This window comes from Notothenia rossii (genome assembly GCF_949606895.1).
Source record: "Notothenia rossii genome assembly, chromosome: 5".
Taxonomy (NCBI): Eukaryota; Metazoa; Chordata; class Actinopteri; order Perciformes; family Nototheniidae; genus Notothenia; species Notothenia rossii.
Genome location: NC_136903.1, coordinates 36,633,023 through 36,660,006, shown reverse-complemented (window position 1 = coordinate 36,660,006; position 26,984 = coordinate 36,633,023). Strand labels below are relative to the sequence as shown.

The 26,984-nt window shown below is 40.4% G+C and overlaps 1 protein-coding gene across 1 annotated transcript; it reads right to left on the bottom strand.

The window, feature by feature from the left end:
• Positions 1–1,521: 1,521 nt before the first annotated feature.
• ric8a (RIC8 guanine nucleotide exchange factor A) lies at positions 1,522–26,159 on the bottom strand. Its single transcript, XM_079681398.1, has 14 exons — positions 25,910–26,159; positions 21,179–21,226; positions 19,373–19,583; positions 18,705–18,859; positions 18,510–18,590; positions 17,939–18,038; positions 15,289–15,476; positions 11,364–11,458; positions 11,128–11,278; positions 9,343–9,438; positions 9,088–9,232; positions 7,657–7,801; positions 4,076–4,195; positions 1,522–2,593 (listed from the first exon to the last, which is right to left on the bottom strand). The coding sequence occupies exons 1-14, from the start codon at positions 26,003–26,005 to the stop codon at positions 2,452–2,454; spliced, it is 1,773 nt and encodes a 590-aa protein (XP_079537524.1). The 5' UTR covers positions 26,006–26,159; the 3' UTR covers positions 1,522–2,451.
• Between the last annotated feature and the right edge of the window lie 825 nt (positions 26,160–26,984).

Here is a 26,984-nt window from a genome sequence, read left to right as displayed (position 1 = left end):
GAATAACGTCCACTCTTTCTCCCAAATATTTCCTTATCTCCCAGCCGCTATCCAAACTTCACAAATGTCTGACTGGGTGATTTTCGCAAGGCACGACTGTCTCGTGCTGTCAGTGTGGCGTTCAGGGAACATACGTAAATTAGTCAACAGTATCATCATAACCTGGGTTACACGTTCTTTTACAATTTAAAAAAAAGAAGAGAAAAACAAATAAAAAAGTAGGACATTCATTATTGCTAATTTCATTGAAATAAAGTTAAAGTGGAATGTTTCTCAAGCACAAATAACAATGCACAACTAAAAAGACTAGCAAAACTGAGGCCCTGCTCATCGGCTCCAATCCATCCTCACCAAGTCACAAAACACCCCAGCACCAAACATCATCATCGACGGCTTCCCCATACCATTCGCTGCCCAAGTGAAAAGCCTCGGTGTCATTCTGGACGGCTCTCTCTCATTCGCACCACACATTAAAAACATCACCCGCACTCAGGGGCGGACTGGGACTAAAAATCTGCCCGGGACTCTCGACTGGCCCACCTTGGTACCGCCGGCCCGCCTCGGTACTGCAAGTAATTACCGCCAGTAAATTGTCAACGGGGGGTGCTAGTGACTTATCCGACCGGCCCACATCGTCCGACTGGCCCACTTCAGTACCGGCCCATCGGGATTCGTCCCGAACGTCCCGATGACCAGTCCGCCCCTGCCCGCACTGCCTTCTTCCATCTTCGGAACATCTCCAGACTCCGCTCATCTCTGTCCCAACCATAGACTGTATATGTAAAGGTCCCAACCCAGCACTGAAATCCTGGTCCACTCATTCGTCACACCCCGGATTGATTACTGCAATGCACTTCTGACTGGCCTTCCCATCAAACTCCTCAATAGACTGCAAATAATCCAGAACTCTTCTGCCCGGATCATCACCCGCACCAACTCATCCGACAACATCACCCCCATTCTCACTCAACTACACTGGCTTCCTGTACGCTACCGTATTGACTACAAACATCTTCTACTCACTTATAAAGCTCTCCATAACCTTGCCCCAATCTACATCACCGACCTCCTTCAGCAGTACACCCCCTCCCGCACACCCTCCGCTCTTCGTCCGTAGGACTTCTCACCGTCCCAAGCTCTCGCCTCACAACCATGGGTGCTTGAGCTTTCAGCTGCTCGGCTCCCAGACTCTGGAACTCCCTGCCACTACATATAAGACAGTCTGATTCCATAACAACATTCAAAGCCCAACTCAAAACCACCTGTTCAAACTGGCACTCTCATTATAAACTGTACCCTGTGTCCTTTTGTGTCCTTCTAGTCCATTTCCTGTTGTTTGTCTTGTTTTACCCCGGCTGATATTTCACAAAATCCACTGTTTTAATTGTTCCCTATATTGCCCCTACAGTATGCCATGTAAGGTGTCCTTGGGTGCTATGAAAGGCGCCCCCCAAATAAAAATGTTTGTAAAGTGTCAATGAGTTCTTAACAGGAACAGATTCAAAAAAGATATATACGAGACAACATTTAGATATATTTATTATATATATTACAGTCTATAACAGAGTTGACAGCTATACAGTATAAAGAAATAAACATTTAATATAAGTTGTTGATAGATTTGAGGATTTCTTCAAATAAAACAATTTCATTATCACTCTTATAACCTTTTGTCTGCAGTTTGACATCTAAAAATAAAACCTCTGAAGGGTTTTGCAAAAACAGCAGGCATCTAAAGTAAAAAAATACAGTGGAACCATCGTCACCAGAGTACAGCTCTTTGGCTGAAAGGTAGAAATTATAAACATCTCCATCAAATCACGAATAGCTCCAACACTACACATATTCCATATTGTTCAACCTCAAATCATTTGTGTTAACAGGTTCTAAATGCAAACTATTTAAAGTGATGTCTCCAAGATTTTCCACTTATTGTTGACACATGCTGCCTCAAGTTTATAAACCATTACATAATTGTCAATAAAAACAATGAGCATCTTGGAGATTGTCTGTGACTGAAGAACACGTTCACATGTTACAAACCTTCATGAAACCGTCCTTAAACAAATGTATTAATAAGCCAAGCTCATGTCAAATGTTACAAATGTGCGGATGTGATTCCACGGTGTAGAGATGCGTAATATCTGTTTTAATGCTTTAAAATCTCTTGGGTTGTTAGTGCTCCTAGCGCCCCAGAAGCAGGTTGGTTTTATGAACGTAAAACTAAAACCAATGACTGGGAGGATGCAAACAAATCTACAAACTGATGGTACTTATTGGAAAGTGATACCACACATTAAAAGAAGCTTCCAAATCCCATTTCTTCCTAATTACCCTCTCAATAGAATACGTAAACAGGAACAGGTTGGATCATGTGATGTGAAAATAAAAAATAAAGAGACTGTCTTCCATGATTGTTACAGGAATTCAATCTGTGTCTACTGTATGTTTCTAAGCTTCAGGTTCACTGTCTGAATTATCCAACTGTTGTTGCTGGAACAAAGGATTGTGAGCCATTTTGTGCAGATCCTCCGGAGCAATCTCTCTCATCGTCCCGTCCATACCGAGCTGCATGGGCTGGATCAAGTTGTTCCTGCAGGGAGAAATTGTTCACATGTGATAGTGTGAGTACAGACTACAGTTTTGAGTGTTGAAAACTGTGTCAGGAATAATTACTGAAGAACATTTGCAGTTAATGCCACTGTGACAATGCCACAAGTTTAAAATAATATGTTTTATATTTTTTTGATGTAGTTTGTCCCTCTCTCCCCTCCTTAAAGGAACCCTATTATGCTTTTTGGGGTTTTCTCTTTCCTATAGTGCGATGCAGCATGTAAATGGTCTGCAAAGGTTGACCAATCAAATCAAAGCAGACTGGGATCTGGTTTCAGGGTGAAAAGAGGTGCTGTAGCACAGGCAGTATGAGACAAATAAAGAGCCTTTTTAACATTAAAGCATGGAAGCATACAATTATGAACCTGAAATGAGCATAATAGGGCCCCCTTAACATGTCTCCATCAGGTGTGCTGTTCCCCACAGGTGTAATGGGAGTGCGGCCTAGGGAACTTTAAGTTTAGTTGGAAATAAAGGGGGGAGAGGCAAGGCCGGATTAGTACCTCCAGGGGCCCCCCCCCCCCCCCCCCCCCCCCCCCAACCCACGTATCAACAAGTAACACCACGCCTACCCAATCCTACCAACATGACCAATATTTAGAATTTTCAGTCAATCTGGCATGTCAAATCGCACACTTATTTGTCAAAAGCAGGATCCTGAGAGACACAGGGAACTTCCGATGAACTTGAACCTTCACCCTGCTCTGTGACGTCCTCGTCAGGCTCGTCTTCATCTTCATACCCGCTGCTGCGTTAGCATGCTAGGTTCAATGCTAACATTGCTCGCTAGCTCAACAACATCCTCCGTGACCGCCGCCACTGTTCCTTGTGGTTGTTGCTGGCCTATTTTGTCACTTTTTGCTTTTTTGAAAAAGCTATTTATTGTTGGCACATTTTTTAATGCAGCCGCCACTCTCTTCTTTTTCTTTCTTTTCGTTTCGTTTTCTCTTCTACTGAAGGAACACAGACACCGGTGGAGTGTTAGTTTCCTCCTCGACTGCCAGTAAATTCAGTTATTTTTGGTATGTTTTACTTCTTGCAATGCATTGCTTTCCTTAGATTTATTTTGGAGATATTAATTCATTCAGCCGCATTAGCAAGACACTTCCTGTGGTCTGTGAAGTTGACATATCTCAAGTTACGTTTGTTTGTGCTTTTGTTATTGAGCAATACATTGTTTTAACCTTGCTACAAACTTTCCTCCGAGTGTTTTTCTTTGGTTGGATTATTCAATATTTAGATGAGCCAAATTAATATCAGCCCCTGCCATAACCAGGTTTGAACAGAAACCTTCATACAGTAACCCATTAAATGTTAAATTATATATTTGTCTTATACTGTAGCTGTTGCAATGATTTCAACCAATTTCAAGTGCGTGTGTGCGTGCGTGCATGCGTGCGTGCGTGCGCACGTGCGTGCGTGCGTGTGTGTGTGTGTGTGTGTGTGTCATGCTGTTATTGACCTGGACAGTCTGTCAAACATGCTGACCAGCTTCATGGCTTCGATTTCTTTCTGCTCCTCTGTCATTCCCTCCATGGGATCGGGCTGATTCTCCTCCACCACTCCTGTCACCGGGTTGATACTGGAAAAGATAGGCATAGATAAATATCAAAGGAACAGAAAACCACTTCTTTTTTTTAAAGTTAAGCAGCTGTGCATAATTATTTAAACTTTAGTTCACATTGATTGACTGCTCGTGAATAAAACACCTCAAGGTCTATTAAGTAGCTGTTTCAATCACATCACATGATCTTCATCAGGTCATGATTGAATTTTGAAACTCAACTTTTAGGTCTTTTTATAAAGTAAAACCAGGACATTTAGACACAAGACAATTGGCCAGACTCCATTTTCTGATGAACATTGTATGATATGAGCAGATACTAACTATACATTTTTGTGTTTCGTGTTTTATAGAAATGTAGTTTCTCCTTGTGTCTTGTCTTGTTTTACTTCCTGTCTCTGTGTTTTCCCACCTTTGTCATTTCAAGCCCTGCCCTGATTCCTTCCAGCTGTGTGATCTCCTTGCTGCCTGTACAGTATGTCTTTACCTGTCCTCCCCGGCTGTGTCTTATCAATGTAATAAGTCCTGTGTGTACAGGACTGTCTCAGAAAATTAGAATATTGTGATAAAGTTCTTTATTTTCTGTAATGCAATTAAAAAAACAAAAATGTCATACATTCTGGATTCATTACAAATCAACTGAAATATTGCAAGCCTTTTATTATTTTAATATTGCTGATTATGGCATACAGCTTAAGAAAACTCAAATATCCTATCTCTAAATATTAGAATATCATGAAAAAGTATACTAGTAGGGTGTTCAACGAATCACTTGAATCGTCTAATTAACTCGAAACACCTGCAAGGGTTTCCTGAGCCTTGAAAAACACTCAGCTTGGTTCAGTAAACTAAATCACAAGTATGGGGAAGACTGCTGATCTGACTGTTGTCCAGAGGACCGTCATTGACACCCTCCATCAGGAGGGTAAGACACAGAAAGAAATTTCTCAAAGAGCAAGCTGTTCACAGAGTGCAGTTTCAAAGCACATCCACAAAAACTCTCTTGGCAGGGGGAAATGTGGCAGGAAACGCTGCACAACCAAGAGAGATGACCGCAGCCTTAACAGCATTGTGAAGAAGAGTCGCTTCCAGAATTTGGGGGAGCTTCAAAGACAGTGGACTGAAGCTGGAGTCCAGGTATCAAAAGTCACTGTTCACAGACGTGTCCGGGAAATGGGCTACAATAGCCGTATTCCCATGGTCAAGCCACTTCTGAACTCAAGACAACGGAAGAGGCGTCTGACTTGGGCTAAGGAAAAGAAGCACTGGACAGTTGCACAGTGGTCCAAAGTCCTCTTTTCAGACGAAAGCAAGTTTTGTATTTCATTTGGAAGTCAAGGCGCCAGAGTCTGGAGAAAGGCTGGAGAGGAGCAAAATCCAAGTTGCTTGAAATCCAGTGTGAAGTTCCCACAGTCAGCGATGGTTTGGGGAGCCATGTCAGCTGCTGGTGTTGGTCCACTGTGTTTCATCAAGCCCAGAGTAAATGCAGCTGTGTACCAAGAGATTTTAGAGCACTACATGCTTCCGTCTGCTGAAAAGCTCTATGGAGATGAGGAATTCATTTTCCAGCATGATCTGGCACCTGCCCACAGTGCCAAAACCACCAGTAACTGGTGTACTGACCATGGCATTACTGTCCTCGATTGGCCTGCAAATTCCCCTGACCTGAACCCCATAGAGAATATGTGGGGTATTGTGAAGAAGAAGCTGAAAGACACCAGACCCAACAATGCTAATGAGCTAAAGGCCGCTATTGAAGCATCCTGGGCATCCATAACACCTCAGCAATGCCACAGGCTGATTGCCTCCATGCCACGCCGCATTGATGCAGTAATCCGTGCAAAAGGATTCCCAACCAAGTACTGAGTGCATTAATGGACATTTTCAAATGTTTGATTGTGTTTTGCTGTTATAAATCTTTTTTTTTTACTTGGTCTGAGGAACTATTCTAATTTTTTGAGATAGGATTTTTGAGTTTTCTTAAGCTGTATGCCATAATCAGCAATATTAAAATAATAAAAGGCTTGCAATATTTCAGTTGATTTGTAATGAATCCAGAATGTATGACATTTTTGTTTTTTTAATTGCATTACAGAAAATAAAGAACTTTATCACAATATTCTAATTTTCTGAGACAGTCCTGTATATCTGTCCGAGTGTTCTCTGTTGGTTTGTCGGTTCTCCGGTCTGGTTCGGTTTGTCATGTGTCATTGTGTGCCCTCCTTGTTTTGCCGCCCTTGTTCCCCAAATCATCCCAGTTTGTTCCTTGTTTCGTTTTCCTGTTTCATTACCTTTGGTTTTTATTATTTTGCCTGATACCTCTGTGTGTTTGAGTTTTTTTCCGTTTTTGCGAACAGCTTTAGTCTGTTTTGCTTTTGGTTTTGTTTACCTGCCTCCATTATGTGTTCTGCATTTAGTTCATCCCTGCTCTACTCTGCATTGTGACACGTTCTGGAGAGCTGCTTTTCCCAATAATCCTAATATCACATTTTAATTTTGTTTCTTTTCATTTAGTGTTCACTATTCTATTGTCCCTGGTGTCAGCCCAGCTGGGTCATCAGTGTAAAATCACTGTGAATCGATTGACTGGAGATGAGAGAGAACTTTTTTTTACCCCTTTCTACTTTTAGCAAGCCACACAGTGTCGGACTGCTAATTAGCTGACCGGTAAAGATGCGGGCCATTGCATTCTGACTATAGGCTGAGAAAAACTGGTTCCAGGGAGACAGACATCAGCTCTCTGGTGTATACAACCCCAGAGCTAATGCAGACGACTGAAGCGTACAAAATATAGTCGTGCATGAATGGCTCCAGAACTAAGATCCTGGATAGGGATCAGACTCCTAGCTACAATGAGGGGTTCACCTGACTGGATACACCTGTCAGAACAAGAGGATATTCTTTTAGTGCCATACAACATGAGAGGGAGGCGATGACAACTGATAGTGCCTATTCACAGAAACACAGTTCAGAGTATCTCATATGGGACCTAGAGAGGATGCCGTGTGTGGGGGACTTTAACATTCTTGTAGGCAATATAAGGAGAGGACGGAGCAGCAAAAACCCAGCTTAAGTATATGTTTTCCCTTTTCTGCAGCCGGTGAGTCACTTCCTTTTTGGATATTTTTTCTTCTTTGTGCAAGGTTTTGTTTCACTTGGATAATATTTTTGCGACATGACATTTGCTCAATAGATTTTCATGTTTTGTTCTTCTAAGACATCAAATGTGACAGTAAATAACAGACGGGTGAATGTCTGAAGCTTTTATGTCCTAAATAAACTATTAGCTAAATGAGACTACTAAATGTTAGCATGCTCAAAATTAGCCACCTTTGGCTTAGCGTTGGTGTTTTCGGTAATAAGGGTAGCTGACCCAAATACCTGGTAAACCTTAATGTGAAGTGGAGTCTGCTACGTTTTCAGGGGACTCTTTCCTGCATTGTGAGGGAGATTGAGTAAAGTGTGATGGTGGTTCTTACTGGGCCTTGGCCTCTTTATACTCCTCTGTCTCAGACTCTTCATCCTCAGAGTAGATCCCAGAGTCTCTGGCCCCCCTCAGCAGTCCTCTGGCAGCCAGCAGACCGGCAGCATTCCCGTATCCTGTGTACTTAATGAACCTTGAAACTGGATAGAGCAAAGAACACAGGTAAAACAGTAGTATACAAATACTACTGTTTTGACTGTACTTAAGTACGATTTTGGGGTAATTGTACTTTACTTAAGTATATCCATTTAATGCTACTTTATAATTCTACTCCACCACAGTTAAAGAGCCAATATTGTACTTTTTACCCTTCAACAATTATTAAACAAGATTAGTTACTTAGTTACATATTCGTATTATACGTTAATGAAAAATAAACATAAACTAACACATAAACTATGCTAAAAAATGATATGTTATGATATTGAGCAGCAGTATACAAAGTGAATCAATTAGTTCTAACTTTAACAACTGTGATGAACACATTAATGCATGCAGCCCGGATCATCACCGGTACCAAGGCCTAAGAACACATCACCCCCGTCCTCATCCAACTCCACTGGCTCCCTGTTCAATCCCGTATCAACTTCAAAAACCTACTGCTCATTTACAAAGCCCTACATAACCTGCCCCCCCCCCCCCCCCCCCATCTGGCTGACCTTCTTCAGGAGTACACCCCCTCCGCTCCTCCTCTGCTGGTCTGCTAACCGTCCCCACCCCACGCCACGTCACCATGGGTGCTCGGGCTTTTAGCTGCAATGCTCCCAGACTCTGGAACTCCCTCCCCCCGCACATCCGACAGTCAGACCCAATCACCATATTCAAATCCCAATTAAAAACCCATCTGTTCAAATCTGCCTACTCACTGTAGTGCTCCCCATTATATGTTTTATTTGTGTCCACTTGACTGTCTCCTCCATGATTTCCTGTTTGTGTTTTTATCATGTTCTGTTACCTATTCGCGTTTTCTTTTTTTTAACAAATTGTACTGTGTCCTTGGGTGTCATGAAATAAAATGTATTATTATAATTATTATAAATAGTAATCCAGTTATCCAATATATATTATTCTAAATGGGACATTATACACAATAACTACTGTTAATGTTAGTACCTAAAGTACATTTTGATGCCAATACTTTTGTACTTTTACTCAAGTAAGATTTTGTATGCAGCACTTACTTGTAATAGAGTATTTTTTACACTGTAGTATTTCTACTTTTAAGAACTGAGTAGTTCTTCCACCTCTGCCAATACATTACTGCAATGTCAACAAAACCAATACAACGAGCATTTGATTGTAGCCATAACCTTTGAAATTCTTTAGAACCTTTACAAGTGGTTAATCAAGATGTTTGATGATACATTCAGCCAACATCATAAAAAAAATTTGTATGAATTATTAGCAAAACAGATATTTGTCTCACCATTTTCTTTGCAGAGAACAAACAGAAATTCAGCTCCACAGTCCTTGACGTCGGTGTCAATGTGCGTCATAATGCGCACCAGTTTGTTCCTCAGAGCATTGCCCACCTCGGGCTTGGTCTTCACGTCACGCAGTGGGGGCAACACCTAAACACACACACACACAAACACACAGACACACACACACCTGAGCCACCTGAACACAAACAAAACTCATCATTAATCGTTTCAATGTTCATTCTGTCTTCCTCACTGACCTTTGACCTGAGGAACTTCCTGGTCTCTCGGTGGATTCGGGCACTCTCAGTCAGCAGGTTCAGGGATGGAAGGAGGGTCTCCTTCAGCTTAAGCCCCTGGGAGTCAATGTTACATGAAAAAACTCAGCTATACTGTAACAGCAAGTCAGTTTCATCAACACTGTTTCATGTAAAACAGAGATTAAATCAATTCTAGAATGAAAATACACAGCATGTGAGTACAATATTAATACAATGTGACAGCACAGGGGACAGTGCAAATCAAATGCAAAAATCAAATGAGGAGGTTAATGGAACATTTACAAACTTCTGGATGTGTGAGGCTGTGCTTAATGGACATGATAAGTGTCTGCTCACAACTAAAGATAAGCTCAGGAGGGAGATGGTCTTTCTCAAATCAAAAAGTCGATGTGGCAAGATACTTAACCCCACATTTCTCCCGATGGCACGGTGTGTGAGTGTGTGTCAATGTTAGTCTTCTTAAGCAGATGGCACCTGGCATTCACCTTTGAATCTCCACATTGCCTTATTTTGTGTAGGTACTTACCGTGAGAGTGGATGTGCTATTACTTTGCATTTGTGTTCAAACTGGAAGTGGGAAAAGGGGTTGGGCTACTAGAGGTAAATGGTGTACTTTTACTCCACTACAATTATTTAATACCTTTAGTTACTTTACAGATGTGGATGAATGATGTGAAATATAATCAAATGTTAAATCAGACTTTAGTTCCACCTGGAGTAAATCCACAAGCTACCCTGCAGTATACAAAGTCATTCAAACAAGCTGCACCTGTACCAGCTTTGAGAACACTTTGATGATCAATCATTATAAAACATATCGTATATGTTATTCTTAAAAGGACCAATCTGCACAATGAATACTTTTACTTTTGCTACTTTAAGTATATTGTTATGCTGATACCTTTTTACTTCTTTTTGAGTAACATGTTGAATTAAAGGACATTTACTTGTAACAGAGTATTCCGACACTCTGGTACTTCTACTTTTACGTAGTACCGGTTCTGAGTACTTCTCCCACCTCTGTTGGCCTCTGTATGGCAGACAGGTGTGGGTGAATGGATGATTGAGAGATTGCAAAACTGGAAGAAAAACGATACTAATTAAGTCAATATACCATATACCATTATATTAATATTTTCACAGAGTTATAGATACTCCTCATGATAAGTAACTGACCTTTATTTGTAAGATTGGTGGAGTGCTGCTTTAAGCCAAAACACAACTGGCTTCTAAACTTTCCGAACAATCAGCCAATCAGCCGCTTTGTCATCAACTTCTGAGACCTACATCGTAGCTAACCAGAATGATTTTTGAAGTACAATGTAAATGCAACTAGTTCTTCTCCACTGCTTTCTGTCAGGAACAATCCATTAGGTCTTTTAATTGTTTACCAACAGTGTGTGAATGTTGTCTCCCTGAGCAGGTGGCACCTTGTATGAATGTGTGTGAATGGATGAATGCTGACTTGGAAATGTAAAGCGCTTTGAGGTATTTTAAAGACTGGAAAAGCGCTATATTAATGCAGTCCACTAGAAATGTGTAGCAACCAGATGCCACCCTATTATTTTGCTACTTGATCACATAGACACCGTTCATCAGTTAATCCTCCAGACATACTCCAGCTATAGTGACAAACATCATCCTTACAGAAGTGTGCCTGGGTGTATTTATTTACTTCCCAATAAATAAGAATGATTACCAATCAGGCAACATCAATGTGATTTAGAGGTATTAAACCTACATACCCATAGTGTGCAGTCTCACCTGGTCAAGTCTACTCTCCATGAACTCCAGCAGCATGTTGACAGCATCCATGTTGACCCCCATGTACTCAATAGAGCCCTGCTGCACTTTGGGTACCAGCAGAACATCCAGACAGGGCAGAGGGAGGTTTCCTAGCAGGTTAACAGTATGGCTGAGAGAACAGGGAGAGAGATAAATTGCTTTATGAATGAATGAACAGAGAATCAGCTGTGCAGGTGAAGCGTGTGTTCTCGTACCTGTGGAACTCCTCATTGCGCTCCTCTCCCTCGGCCTGGCTCAGCAGACAGTGTCTCAGGATGGCCCCCACATGTCTGTACTCTGCTGCGTCCCCCTTCACACACAGGCAAGGCAAGGCAAGTTTATTTATATAGCACTTTTCAACACAAGGCAATTCAAAGTGCTTTACAAAAAATGAAAGACATTAAGAAAATGGCATTTAAAAAACGTAATTAAAAAGAAAAGATAATAAAAGAAACATTAAAAGAAAAAATACATGGATAAAAGTTACAGTGCAATTTAAGATGTGAATAATTCAATTAAAAGCAGCGGCAAAAAGAAAAGTCTTGAGCCTGGATTTTAAAGTAGTCAGCGTTGCAGCGGACCTGCAGGTTTCTGGGAGTTTGTTCCAGATATTTGGATCATAATAACTGAACGCTGCTTTACCATGTTTATTTCTGACTCTGGGGGACAGAAAGCTGACCAGTCCCTGAAGACCTGAGAGATCTGGTTGGTTCATAATTTAGCAGTAGGTCAGGAATATATTTTGGGCCTAAACCATTCAAAGCTTTATAAACCAGAAGCAGTATTTTGAAATCTATTCTTTGACACACAGGAAGCCAGTGTAAAGACTTCAGAACAGGAGTGATGTGATCCACTTTCTTAGTGTTAGTGAGGACTCGAGCAGCAGCGTTCTGAATTAGCTGCAGCTTTCTAATATATTTTTTAGTGAGACCTGTGAAGACACCATTACAGTAGTCGAGTCTACTGAAGATAAAAGCATGGACAAGTTTTTCCAAATCCTGCTGTGACATTAGTCTTTTAATACTAGATATGTTCTTTAGGTGATAGTAGGCTGATTTAGTAACTGTTTTAATGTGACTGTTGAAACTCAGGTCAGAGTCCATGACTACACCTAGATTTTTTTATCTGTTGTTTTGAACATTGCAGACTGAAGCTCAGCGCTAACTTTTATACGTTCTGCCTTGGCTCCAAAAACCATTACCTCAGTTTTATCTTTGTTTAATTGGAGAAAGTTCTGACACATCCAGTCATTGATTTGTTCAATGCACTTACTCAGTGTTTGAATTGGAGCATAGTCTCCTGGTGAAATTGCTATGTGTGTGCCCAGCTATGGTAACTTATTTTGTTGTTTTTCATTATCTGAGCCAGTGGTAGCATGTAGATATTAAAGAGAAGAGGCCCCAAGATGGAGCCTTGAGGTACCCCACACTAACACTGAAGTTCTGCCACTGTCTGTGTTTAAGTGGATGTCATTGAAGACCTTTACAAGAGCAGTCTCAGTGCTGTGGTTTGGACGAAAGTCTGACTCGAACACATCGAAACAGTTATTTAAATGCAAGAAGTTACTCAACCGTTGAAAAACAACTTTTTCAATGATTTTACCTATGGCAGGTTTGATATGGGCCTGTAATTGTTCATTACTGAAGCATCTAGATTATTCTTTTTTAAGAGCAGTTTAATGACTGCAGTTTTCAGGGCCTGTGGAAAAACACATGAGTGAAGAGATTTGTTTACTATATGAAGTAGATCTGAGGCAATGCAACGAAAAACATCTTTGAAAAATCCTGTTGGAATAATATCAAGGCAGCAGGAGGAGGATTTGAATAATGTCCTCTATGTTTTTATCATTAATCTGATGGAATTGTGTCATGGTGTTTGAATTGATATTAGGTGGACATAGGGACAACAAATTTGCTGTACCTGATGCAGAGGCACTGACTGCTTGTCTGATTTTCTGAATTTTGTCAGTGAAGAAAGAGGCAAAATCATTGCATGCCCTGGTGGATAGAAATTCAGAGGCTACTGACACTGGGGGGTTAGTTAGTCTGTCGACGGTAGCAAACAAGGCACGTGCGTTGTTTTTGTTTTTGGTAATGATGTCAGAGAAGAAAGACTGTCGTGCGTTTTTCAATTCCAAATTATAAAGGCCAAGTCTCTCTTTATAGATTTCAAAGTGAACCTGGAGAGTTGTTTTTCGCCACCTACGTTCAGCTTTTCGAAACTCATTTTTCTGTTCTCACGGTCATGGCCTTTCTCCATGGAGATATTTTCTTGCCAATCACTTCCTTTACCTTAGTTGGAGCAATGGCATCTATAACATAACATATTTTTGAATTAAAATGATCTACTAGCTCATTTACTGAGATGTTAGCAGGGTCAAGTGTGGAAGAAAAATTCTGAGTAAACATTTCCCTAGTATTTTCAGTTAAATATCGCTTTGTGGTTACCTCTTTTTGAACATTTTTGTGAACAGAAATAGACCTCTCAAAGAAAACACAGGAATGATCAGAGAGTGCAACATCAGTCACCACAACCTTAGAGATATTCAGACCCTTTGAGATAATTAAGTCCAGAGTGTGCCCCTTATTGTGCGTGGACTCCGTTCACATGCTGAGTCAGTCCATAGCTATCAAGAACACAAAACAGTTCTTTAGCCCCTCTGTCCTGGGGGTTGTCAACATGGATGTTAAAATCACCAACAATGACTAGACGGTCAAAGTCAATACACACTATAGACAGCAGTTCAGTAAAGTCATCAAAAAAGCTTGCACAGTATTTGGGTGGTCTATAGATATTTAGGAACAGAGCTCGAGAGGAGCATTTCAGCTGAAGGGCCACATATTCAAAAGAAGCAAAGTTCCCATAAGATGTCTTCCTGCATTGAAGGGAATCATTGTACAAAATAGCAAGTCCACCCCCTTTCTTTTGCATTCTTTCCTGACTCATAAAACTAAAGTTGGGAGGGGTTGACAGGCAGCACACACATTGGTCACGTGTTCCTAAAACAACCTCCATCACTGACTTCAACTTCCCCAGGACTGTAATGTAACTAAGTACATTTACAGCCACTTTATACTTCAACTCAACTATGACGAAAATAGGGGGAAATGGTACTTCACTATATTTATTTGACACTTTTTTGGTACTAGTTACTTTACAAAGTAAGATTTTTGCATAAAAACACATCATTTAATTTAATATGACATTATGTTATAAATTAAACAAATGGTCAATGGATTTCAGGTGTTTTCATCTCCAGAGGATGAATTCTAATGTCTTTGGGCATCCCATTATATTCCAAGGTCTCTACTTATTCAGTTAAATATCTAAAAATCTAAATTGTGCCATGATTCATTGGCAAAAATCTTGTTAACCCTTAGATACACGAGTGACTGGACCCTACACTCTTCCATAAGTGGGTCAAAAAGGACCCGTATTAGAATAATATGTGTTTTTATGCCATTTCTGTCATTTTGGTTAAGAAAAATCACTTTGAAATGGCATGATATCCAAAACATGTTTTTTGAGGAATAGCTGGAATATGAAATGATAAAAAAATGTAATTACAAAGATACTTCAAGAAAACCACCTCACCGGGTCAACAAAGACCCACTTATGGAAGCTTGGGGTAGTAATACATTTAGTTCCCCTCAGGATGAATGTTATAAGCCCAACTACTTTTCATCAAGTGCCATCATCAGACCAGAGTTTCAATCTGTCCAATGCTCTGGTTTCAAATCAGCCTCAGCTATAGTTTTTGTTTAGTAATAAGTAGCAGGTGACAATTAAATGTTGTTATATTGGCATGCTAAACTCAGGTAGGTGGTGAACTTAAGCATTTAGCTCAAGCCCTATTAGCCCAAGTACTGTACTGCTGAGAGAAGGCTGTAGACTCTTAGGTGCAACACACACCAGCCACACCACATGTGTGATGTCATCCTGTGTTCATGCAGACAGAAGATACAATAGCTTGGACGTACCAACACCAGGAGATCATTTGATATGATTGCTACTTCCGGGTAAGTCGGAAAAGAAAAAGACGTATTCTTATGAATTAATGTACAAAGTCTACCACGGAACATAGTCAATCAGTTCAAACATCCAAACACATTTTAAATACGTGTCGTTTCTTTTTAGTACCTCGTCAACCTTGCGTCTGTTGGTGTCAAATGTGATATTGAAGAGTATTTTCAGTATTTCCATGGCCCGTTCTATCGGCTGCCGGCTCAGCGGGGGCAGCTCTTCGGGGGGGACGCCCTCAAAGCCCGCCCTTGCCGTCTCCAATGTGTCCGGCCAACACAGACCCAGCGTGGCTTCCAACTGGTTGCCTAGAACATACACAGAGGAGGAAGTTATATACTTGTGCTCTCTCACCTAGTACAGATTTGTACCTTCTGTTTACACAACCATTTACCTGATTATGTTTACCTATTTTTTTACATGTGTTGTTAAAAACTTATCGTGAGTTTTTGGCACTTAGAACATCTTAGGGATAGAGTTATGCAGTTAAGAGATATTTTTGTAGGCCAACCCAGAAGATAGCATTGAAAGGGCTCCTCGACAAAAAGCAATGAGAATTGGATTTTGTAAAACACCAGAAAGAAATATCTTTGGCAAACAAACAATTAATATACTTACAGGTTTTATTGAGCAGGATCTACTAACACCACTAACGCTTTTAAAAAACATCCCAGTCACATGACTTCATGTCACCGCTAAGCTAAAGCGGCTAATGTTTGGGGTAATCAAGGTTCAAGGTTCAAGGCTTTTATTGGTCATACGTACATAGCTACAGTGTAGTTATGACGATTACAATCTTAGGTCTCCTCCAACAGTGCAACACAATAAAACAGAAAAACAGAAAAAACTGTGAAAGTAAATACAAAAACTAAATAGTTAAACAGTGAAATAGTGCAATAAGATTGGTTTTAGTCCTGATGCTGCGGTAGCGCCTGCCAGACGGCAGCAGACAGAACAGTTTGTGGCTGGGGTGATGGGGGTCTTTTATAATCCTGAGGGCTTTCTTCCTGAGCCGCAGGGAGTAAAGGTCCTCCATGGATGGCAGCTCCTTCCTGGTGATGTTCTCTGCAGTTTTCACCACCCTCTGTAGAGTCTTACGATTAAGGGCGGTGCAGCTGCCGTACCAGGCCGTGATGCAGCCAGTCAGGATCCTCTCTATGGTGCACCTGTAGAAGGTCAGGATCCTCTCTATGGTGCACCTGTAGAAGGTAAGGATCCTCTCTATGGTGCACCTGTAGGTCAGGATCCTCTCTATGGTGCACCTGTAGAAGGTCAGGATCCTCTCTATGGTGCACCTGTAGGTCAGGATCCTCTCTATGGTGCACCTGTAGAAGGTAAGGATGCTCTCTATGGTGCACCTGTAGAAGGTCAGGATCCTCTCTGTCCAATCACAGATCGGATCCTGAACAATAATAATTATTTTTGTAAGAACTTGTCGCTGTTGAGCCCGAGGTCTCTGAGCTTGATGACCAGCTTGGAGGGCACAATGGTGTTGAAAGCTGAACTGTAGTTGTCATGGAACACAAATAAGAATTTATTAGCGGTTAGAAGGCAGCTTTTATTTTTTAAATGTACTTTGAAAGAGATGGCACTTCCTTTGTGGCTATGACCACTTCCATCCTTCGTTCTAAGCCCTAAACGTGGCATTATCAGTAAGTCAAGTTAATAATTATTATCTTAGCTACAAGTGTTTGATATTATTTGTGGTAATATAATTTTGTAGTAAGGATAATTATTACTTTTGTACGAACTTGTTGCTGTGTTATAGTGTGTTACGTAATGCTGTGTAATGTTGCATTGCATATTTACCTGCAATAACCTGCTCTTGTAAAAAGTACATTTATTCTGTAAATGTTAAGAACATATTGTTTTATGTGTACTTATGGAGAAATGTATTTTGTTTCAGTTTCACACTTCGTATCATTACAATTCCTGCCAAATACAACACCTGCCTGTTCCTTGGAGGAATGATGCTGAGGAAAGTTTAGCTGGCTGTTAAGTTCAATATCCATACGTTGAAACGAGAACAGTACTGTAATCAATGAACAGCATTCTCACATAAGCGTTCCTCTGGTCCAGGTGTGAGAGGGCAGTGTGGATGGTGAGGGCTATGGCGTCGTCTGTGGACCTGTTTGCTCTGTAGGCAAACTGCAGGGGGTCCAGAGAGTCAGGGAGGGAGGAGGTGATGAAGGTTTTGACTAACCGCTCAAAGCACTTCACAATGATGGAGGTGAGTGCTACTGGGGTAGTCGTTGAGGCGAGTAATTTTTGTTATTTTGGGGACAGGAACGATGGTGGAGTGTTTGAAGCATGTGGGGACTACAGACTGCAGCAGGGACCTGTTGAAGATGTCTGTGAACACCTCTGCCAGCTGAACTGCACACACCCTGAGAACACGGCCAGGGATGCCATCAGGTCCAGGAGCCTTGTGTGGGTTAACCCTTTTAAAGGATTTGCACACTTTAGAGACGTCATTGTCTCCCTTTAGTCACTTATTAGCAACCGCTGTTTCTATGACATATAGAAGCTTCAGGCATGCATCACAAATGGGGTATCTACTGATGTATTTTATATCGTAGAAACATTTTTACATCTCTTGACTATAGACCTTATTTCAGGCATCTAACCAAAAAGACATCCAAAAAAACGTTGACTTCGATATGAGGCAACTGGAAGTGGAAACATTTAAGGATAGTTGCCTCTTAACATTTGTAACCAAAACAACTGCTGTTGGTTTTCCAGGTCAGCAGTTAAACAGGAAGTCAGTTACCTAGCAGACTGATGCCGTGGAGCTCCTGGACCAGCTGCGCCCGGACCTCCACTCTCAGGGCCGTCAGCAGGAAGGTGAGGCGCAGGTCAAAGAAACGCACCTGGACACAGAGCAGGGACACTCATTCAGTATTTATCTTTTCCTTTTCAGAGTATGGCTGGATACCCGACCACAGTGATCATTTGACACAAATATGTTGCATTAAAAATTCTAACGTACCAAAACAAGAACCGAATGTCCTTCAACAGTTAGGTATCACAACATTTGTTTTGGTTTTTGTACCAAACTCAGGTATTGCATTAGCACCAGTGCTGAATCCCAATCTTCTAAAAGGTATGATCTTATTTTACCAATTTGAAATAACAAAGATACATAATACTATAACGTTTCATGGCTATGTTTCAGACAAAATTGGAAAAGATAGGACAGACTTGAAGCAAGAGTCGGCACGTGTTGGCTTATTCAATATGTGCATTAACTACAACCTTACTCTAAACGTTGTCAAGTTAACTCTCAGAGTAATCATTCCCCCACCCACACATTATAACACATGTCTCACTGACGTCCATACCTCATGGTTCCAGATGGGATCATGACACTGCTTCAGCCTCTCTGCCACGCCCTTTATCAGTTGGAGATCTGCTGCGACCACCTGCCATCCATCATCAATACAGACATATTTGATAAATGATCACCAACCAAAACACTTGTTATTCTCTGACAAATGTATATAAATGTAGGTTTGAGGAGACAACGACAGACTGACCTGTCCTGTCTGGTTGTGCAGCAGCAGGTTACAGATGGACTTCAGAGCCTCAGTAATCACTTCCTGGTCAGCGTTTTCTGAAGGGGGGGAGGCTTCCTTCCCCTCTTCATTGCATTCCTCTGCCGCCTCTCCCCTCTCTCCTTCCTCACCCTCAGCTATGAATAGGAAGAAGGCAATTAACAGAGTAAATCTTTATTTATTAAAAGGTTGGGGCAAATGATAAACCGAGTAGCTTCTATATCTCAAGATTTATTTGAGTAATTGTAGAACAAATTTGTGCTGTGCCTTCATGACACTTTGAATCTTGTCTCCTGTCTCACCCTCTACAAAAACCCACAGAAATGATGAGCAACACACAGCAAATATCAATATAATCTGGGGGATATGGGGGAACTTTATCCAAGTGTACAATTAATCCAAACCAAGTGTCAGCATTTGTCAAATCTGGAGGTTTGTTTCCAACCTGTTTCCAGATCTTCGCTATTACTGCTGTGAGTATAACACTTTTATTTATTTTTAATGGCCAAAACTACAAACATAAGACTGAAAATGTATTTTTATCCTTTAATGCCACCAAATCTATTTTTGTGTTTGGACATTCAAAAATCACAGGAGCACCAGGATGAAGGCCTTCCAGTCTAAAACCTGGGACAGCTGTCTGGAATCACCTTGGCCCTCCTCCCCCTGGTTGTGGGCCCCCCCAGGACTGGACACGGCGATGCCGGCGAAGCGGGCCAGAGTGGACATGGCAGAGTGGCTGGTGAAGGGGTCCAGGCAGAGAGGGTCCCTGGACAGGATCCGGACTGTTTCCAGACAGGCCAGGTGACAGGAGGGCTGCAGGTCCCGGTTCAGGAACCCCATCACCAACTCCCCCAGGACCTGCATCACACAGCGGATACATCAGGTCAGATTCAGTGTTATGAGAAATGATACACTAAGTGACCTCATTAGATAGTGACTGCACTTTTTATATTTAAAGAGGACCTACCATGCTATATTTTAATAATATAGTGTAGGACCATACCTATATAAGGCATATTTATACTTTTTATTTTTCAAAATACCAAACAGATCATGCATTTTAGCCATTCCTCATTTCGCTCAATTTAACACTGTCTTTGCATGGGCTGATTCTGTGAGAACAGCACCATCTACAGGCCTGGCATATGTACTACAGCGTCTCCAGCGCTTTCCAACGGCAATGTCCGTGGCTGTCTCCTCCTGATTGGTGGAGTTGGCCCAATAGTCGTAGTGCCACTTCTGTGACGTCACAGAAGTGTTCAAATCTGAATCAGTCTGTATCAGATCCGTTGCAGCCCCTTTTTAAGAGATTTGGGTATATAAGAAAATAGAGAGGGTTGTGTTTTCTGACACTTGGTGAGTTCCCTGGAACACCGGGGACACATATTCATGTATAAAAGATGTACAAAAGTGCATTTTGCATGATAGGTCACCTTTAAATACACTTTAAAATATGTTACTTTGCAAACCCTATTTCTGAATTGATCTCATCTTTATTCCCATTATAAATGTCAGTTTTAAGTTTTGACATTTCTATATATAAAGATTTAGCATTTTGAACGTGTTCACCAACGCAGCAGAAAGTGGAAGTTTTGACTTTACTTGGATTTTCAGTTCTGAATTGAGCTCATTGAATTCAATCAATTTGAATTATGGTTTTGAATACTGAGTGCTTACATTTGATTAATTTGTTATTTAATTTAATTGAAATTTCCAAATATGAAACTTTCTCCACATTTTAAATGGGGGCATTCAGACTAGGGCTGCTCAATTAATCGTATTTTAATCGTATTTTAATCGTATTTTAATCGTATTTTAATCGCGATTACGATTAAGGCTTGCAACGATTACGAAAACAACATAATCGAAATAAAACGATTATCTTTTTATTATTATTACTTTTTCTTTTTTTATATATCTTTTTTTTTTTCAGTTGAATTATACTTAAAGTTCAGGCTAATCAACTGTTAAAAACATACGGTTCACATTTCTCCAATAAATGGGTGTTTTCAAAGTCAATGAATAATCACATTTAATAATCGCAATTACAATTATTGACCCAAATAATCGAGATTATGATTTTTGCCATAATCGAACAGCCCTAATTCAGACCACGTACATTTTTTCTTAATTTAGTTTTTAAGCAAATATATTTCAGTGTTATTTCAAATCCATATTTATCTCACTTTGTTTCATTTAAGAAAATATATGTTAATTATGTATTCAGCTACAATTTAATGAATGACTAAATTAACCAGGTAATAGCTTGCTTAAAATACTTTAAACGCCCCATCTAATAGTAAATTACACAACTACACAAGAACTAGGCAATAGTGCTACTTTTCATTTGGATCACCAACCAGAATGAGGAAAATATCCATCAACAGAAAAATACCTTGACTAAACTTCAAAGGTAAAAGATCAGGAATAAAAGTTTGGAAGCTAAGGAATACCTTTCTGTCCTGCTCGTCTTCCTTGTTGAATGTGAAGCAGTGGTTCATCTGAAGAAGGAAAAGCAGAAGGCACAAATAAAGGTGTGAGGTAAAGAGAAAGAGCCAAAACAGAAAAGGGGAAAGAGCAGTAAGGTCTGGGAAGAGAGGGAAAGCAGTCGCTGTAGCCAAGACACATCCGACCTGAGCCTTTGTTAACGCTAGTTTTTATGTTGTGGTTTTTCTGGTACATTAATAGTGTTAGGGTTGAGGTAGCCTACACAAAATGCAGACGGGCTGGCTGTTAGGCTCTGCAGTCTACATGTTAAAGAGTCTTTTGGGCAAGATACTGAACCCAAACTTACTATCATTATGGCTGTGCCCAAGGTGTGTGTTGTTTATCACTCCTGGGGAGCAGGTGGCTCCTTGTATGGTGACCTTCAGAAGTGTATAGATGTGTGTGTGTGTGTGTGAATAACTAAATGCTGTTTGTGTTGTGAAGTGTTTTGAGCAGTCGAGACTAGAAACCTTTATTTTAAACATAGAACTTATCTTACTTTTCTTTTTTAAACATCATAACATAAGTTCCTTAGGCTTTTCATTTAGGCAACATCTGAAAACCAAAGTGGTTCACAAAGCTGAGCCAGCAGTTCTCAAAGTTAACATTTTGAAAGAGTAAAAAAAGCTAATATAGCCGACGGACTGCTGCCAAACTCAAGAATGGAGGGTAGTGCTGCATTCTGGAACATAACACTTTTCAAACGGTTGTTCCAGCGCACGTAACGTTATGCAGCGCTTTTTGTTTCACTTATGTATTTTACGTGTTCCTTCTGATGTCAGGACTGTCATACACAACATGGTGAATGGACCAGAGCAGGCTAACATCAGAGGAAAAGTGAGCATACCAAGATATAACACAGCCAATCCCACACAGCCTGTAGCTCTAAGCTGCTCAGTGTTAAAGGGTTTAGTAGGGCAGGATTTGACCGGGCCGTAGGAGACTGTATTTGTGTATCAGAGAATCTAATCCAATTGCCTCTAAAATCAACGCCCACACAGCTGACCGGGCGGAGAGAAGCATGATGCAGAGCTCAGCTGGTTAGCAGACAGCCTGAAGCTCAGCTGGTGCTTAGTCAGATGAAGATTGAGGGCTCTATATTGGAAAACCTAGCGTAGCAGATTACACTGAAGTGCATGCTGCCCAAATACATTTTGGTAATTATACGGCCTGCTGCACCTGGGGCTCACTTAGTCACATGATGGGATCAGAAAAAAAATCATAAACATACATTATATACAGGCGTGTGAGACACATTCACACTGGGTCCCCTCGTAGCACAGAGCTCTCCCTGTCATGACCCAGGGTTCTTTATGGGAGTTAAAGATCTGGGGCCGTATTCACAAAGCATTTTATCTTACCGCTAGGAGTGCTCCTAACTCGCGCTAAAACATTTTACGTAGGAGTTTTTTCTTAAAAGTTATTCACAAAGCCGCTGAGACCTACTCATACTAAGGATAAATCACTAAGAGTGACGCGCCGTTGCTATGGATTACGTCGATTCTCGTGCATGAGTTTAGAAGCGGTCAGTACGGTGATTGATTGTTCAGAGCAGGCGGTCTTGGTGAAACTCATCCGCAACATCCCACAAACGAGCCCTCTAAATCACCGAAAAAAGGAAATAGCCTAGGCTAGAAATGTATTCCTATCAAATAGTTATGGACAGTGCAGTTAGCAGAATACACGCATGATGACAAGTTTGTGCAGACCACGATAATGACGTTGTATATAATACGAAAATTGCATTAAATCAAGGAGGAAATTAAAAGCACCCTGCAAACTATTATCCAATGAGCATATTTCAGAGCACTTAAACACTTTCAATAACAGCCCATACCGCCGTTCAAGTCCCCCTATCATGATGAATGAAAGTGAAGACAAAGTTAAACGCAAGTGACACCCAACTGGTACATGGTACCTCTCAAAAAGCTGCCTCAGACCGCTCCCCATTAAAATATGCGAATCATGGGTAGATCCAGGCCACTTTGCAACAACATCAAGAATGTTAAAAGTTACATCAAAAACAATCTGCGTGTTGATGGAATGTACTTTCTTTCTATTGACGAACACGTCCTCATCTTTTGATGGCGCAATTATTTGTATGTGCGTCCCGTCAATAGCACCGACCACACCGGGCATACCTGCAATTGCCATGAAGTTGGCTTTGATCCTGTGTAGTTGTTGATTGTCCAAAGGAAACCGGATAAACTGTTGGATGATATGTGGTCTAGAGAGCGCGTTGATGGTTTGGTTTATGGCACGGCTGACTGATGGTTGCGATGTTCCTAAATCGTCGGCATTGCAAAGTTGCATTTTCCCTGTTGCTAAATATCGTAATGTTGCCAAACATTTTATTTCCGGACTAATCGGGTTATTCCTGTTAGTCGGGGATGTTATTGCATCCCGCACTAATTCCACAACAAGTTTGATACCCTCACGATTTAGCCTATATCTCTTGATCCATTCACAGTCTTCCATTGTCTCCGAAACATTTCGTCTCGCAGCCATTTTCAGTTTCTTTGTGAATAGGCCTTACTGAGTTAGGAGTCCTCTCGAGGACTTTTAAGCTCTCCTAAACTTAGGTGCTACTTTTAGGCCTAAAATACTTTGTGAATTGCTCTTAGTGAATACAATTAGGAGTCCTAAATTTAAGACTGACACGCCCATTATGTTTAGGAGTTTCTCCTAAATTTGCCAGTTAGGAGCTACTTTTAGCCCTAAGATCCTTTGTGAATACGGCCCCTGATGGTCATCATCGGGTTTAATGCACACTTTCATTTTTCCTCACAATGACATATGCAATAATTATTCTAAATCTAGATCTAAAATGTGGTCTTGATTGTTTACTTTTTATTTTTCTTATGCTTTAATTCTTTATTTGTAGAGTTTATTTTAATTTTACTTGCGAAAAATTACTACTTACAAACTGAGCCAAGTTCTTGCCTTTTTGGTTCTTAAACTGTGACATAAAACTACGAATTATTTACCAAGAAAAAAGTATTTCAGAAATAACACAAATAATTTTTGTCAGAATAATCTGTCACATTTGTATTCATATGACACTGGAGGTGGAGAAGACACGTCTCCCTCGGAGTTAAAAATCAGTTTTTTATTTTTTGTTTTGTATTCCTTAGTGCTTCCTAAAGGCTACATAGTTTTCCAAACGTTTGACACACATTGACACCTGAGAGAGGTTGTGGGCTAAAAAAAAGTACTGTCACCTTCTCTGCATGTCTCTTGGTTTATTTACAGTTGATATTCTCCCGAAAAAGAATGTTGTGAAAGCTAGGACAGAAAACTCAAAACTAATGGTGCGAATAAAACATAATCCATGTGTTAGGTCATTATTCAGGTTAACATTTATGTATATGTTTTTCTACAGTATATAATATCTTATGCCCTTGCTAGTTCAGGCATTAATGGATGCATGATTGTCACGAATCCTTTTCTTCATGTGTCTCGGATAAGTTTAGTCTTCTTTAAAATAAAAACATTGCAAACCAATACATTATAGAGTGCAGTGATGACGTTATATATATTTATCTCAGGACTGAAGATAAACGCAGGGACAGATGCCTCCAAAAGATTTCTGACGCTGCTCTGAGTGCTGGAGGTGTAACTGTTCTGCTTCCCAAAAGTGGTCAAATATGTGATACAGCTTTAAAACTGGCATAGTGACTCCAGGATAGGAAATGAAATACTTTACTTCAACATTTAAGTTTCAGTTTGAAATTCTTGAGTCTGGTGGAAACCAGTGTTAGGCTAAAAAAGGATTTTAATATCACCTGCAGTGAAAAAAAAGACCTGCTTTTTTTTCTTTTTTCGTTATGCCAGTTTCCCATCTCCTCTAATGTGTTCTATAGGTTTTAGTGCATGTAAATGGTCTGCAAAGGCCACAATCCCTGTGTTCCCTGCAGAGGGAGTTTATCTCCCACACACAACATTAAAGCATGTGAATTACATGTTTATATGCTTTAATGTTCAAACAGCTCTTCATTTTTCTAGAGGAACAAAATACTAATATGAACCTGAACATTTGCACAATAGGGCCCCTTTAAGGTTGTAGAGGTGACAATATGCACGAGTCAAACAATTGTTTATTTTCCATAGATATATCGCAATAATAACGTTGTTGTGATTCTTTGGGCCACCATAATTGTGTGGTTAAATATGATATTATGACAGCTCTACGGTTTCACCTGTCAAATTAGGGAAAACACATGTTGTGAACAATGTCTTGTTTCTATTCATTTCATTTAAGTAGCTTACTGTCAGTCCTGCACAACCCTGCGAATATTTTTGCACGTTTGTATACAAAGCTTTTAATATCTGGACAGCTCTCCACTTTTCGTAACAATAATGCACATAGTTAATCTTATTCAGAGTATTTTTTTCATATTATACTATATTTTTGGTTGTTTTTCTTACAATGTATCTTCTTTAACAATGTTTATGTATCCACCATACACAATAAACCTGTTTCTGATTCTGATGCTTCTCTCTGATTCTGATTTTACTAACAATATAGAAACAGAAACAGTGTGCCCATAAACCCTGGTTCCCCTGAAGGCAGCACCATCCTCTGACCTGAAAGGTGTTGTATCTGACATAAAGCTAAGCTAGCCAGGCAGCATAAACAGAACATATGTGTATGATAAACGTCATGCATGTATGCAGGGCGCACGTCACGTGATTACCTCCTGGTTGTAGCTCTGCAGAGCCGTCAGAGCTGAGTCCTGCTCTCCGATCTCCATTTGCTCTATGATGCTATTTAAATCCATCTTCATCGCCATGAAGCTAGCAGCAGCCTCCTCCTGGTCTCAGAGCAGTGTGTGTGTCTCACAGAGTGTTCAGGACCAGCTGACTGCAGGAGGATGGATCCCGGGAACCGGACAGAAGCGATTAACGGACAGGCTTAGTGTAAACCGAGCGCTGCGTTCAGGTGTCTCAGGGAAACACGGAAGAAGCTAATCTTATAAACGGATTGGCATATTGTTTGGAAATGTAGTTGATCTTAGCTTCAGAGGGCATCACCAATTTATTCATTTTACATTTAAATAGTAATGTAAAGAAGTTGTTTACTACATTATTTAATAAACGCCTAAACCCCGCACCTTACCCTTGTGCTTTAAACCTAACACCTTATTCATATGTATACAACTTGTCTGTACCTTGCTTCACATTATGCAACAACTCTGACACGTACTATATGCAAATATACTGCAAAGTGCAACCTCATGCACTTTACTTTTCCTTGTATTGTGCATGCTGGATCACACATCCACCGTGTTTTCTTCCTGTATGTTCCGTGTACATGACATAAACTGCTCATAACCAATTGCCCCTTGCGGGATTAATAAAGTTGTTGATTGATCGATTGACATAGAGTAACCTCTTGTTATACAAATCTATGAAATGATAGTTAATACCTGACTAGAAAGGCCTTCAAACCCAGTGCGTTTAAACAATAGGGTCAAGTTAAAAGTGCAATACAATGATATATAGTATATGTATGTCCCAATAGTGTGCAAACAGTAATGCATGCAATACTTGCAGCTGAAATACAAGCTAAAAGTAAATTTAAAAAAGTGTGTTGATTATAATTCATTTTTTCTCAATTTCTTTTTACAATTCTCTGGTCCATTTCTTAATAAAATGCATCCTGTTAATATATAGATATCTGCATACTGGCACTCAAACATATGTTTTAAACAGTCTGCAGCAAACTAAGCTAATTCCTGATTTGTTTAGTGTTAGGCTATGTTGTTTGTG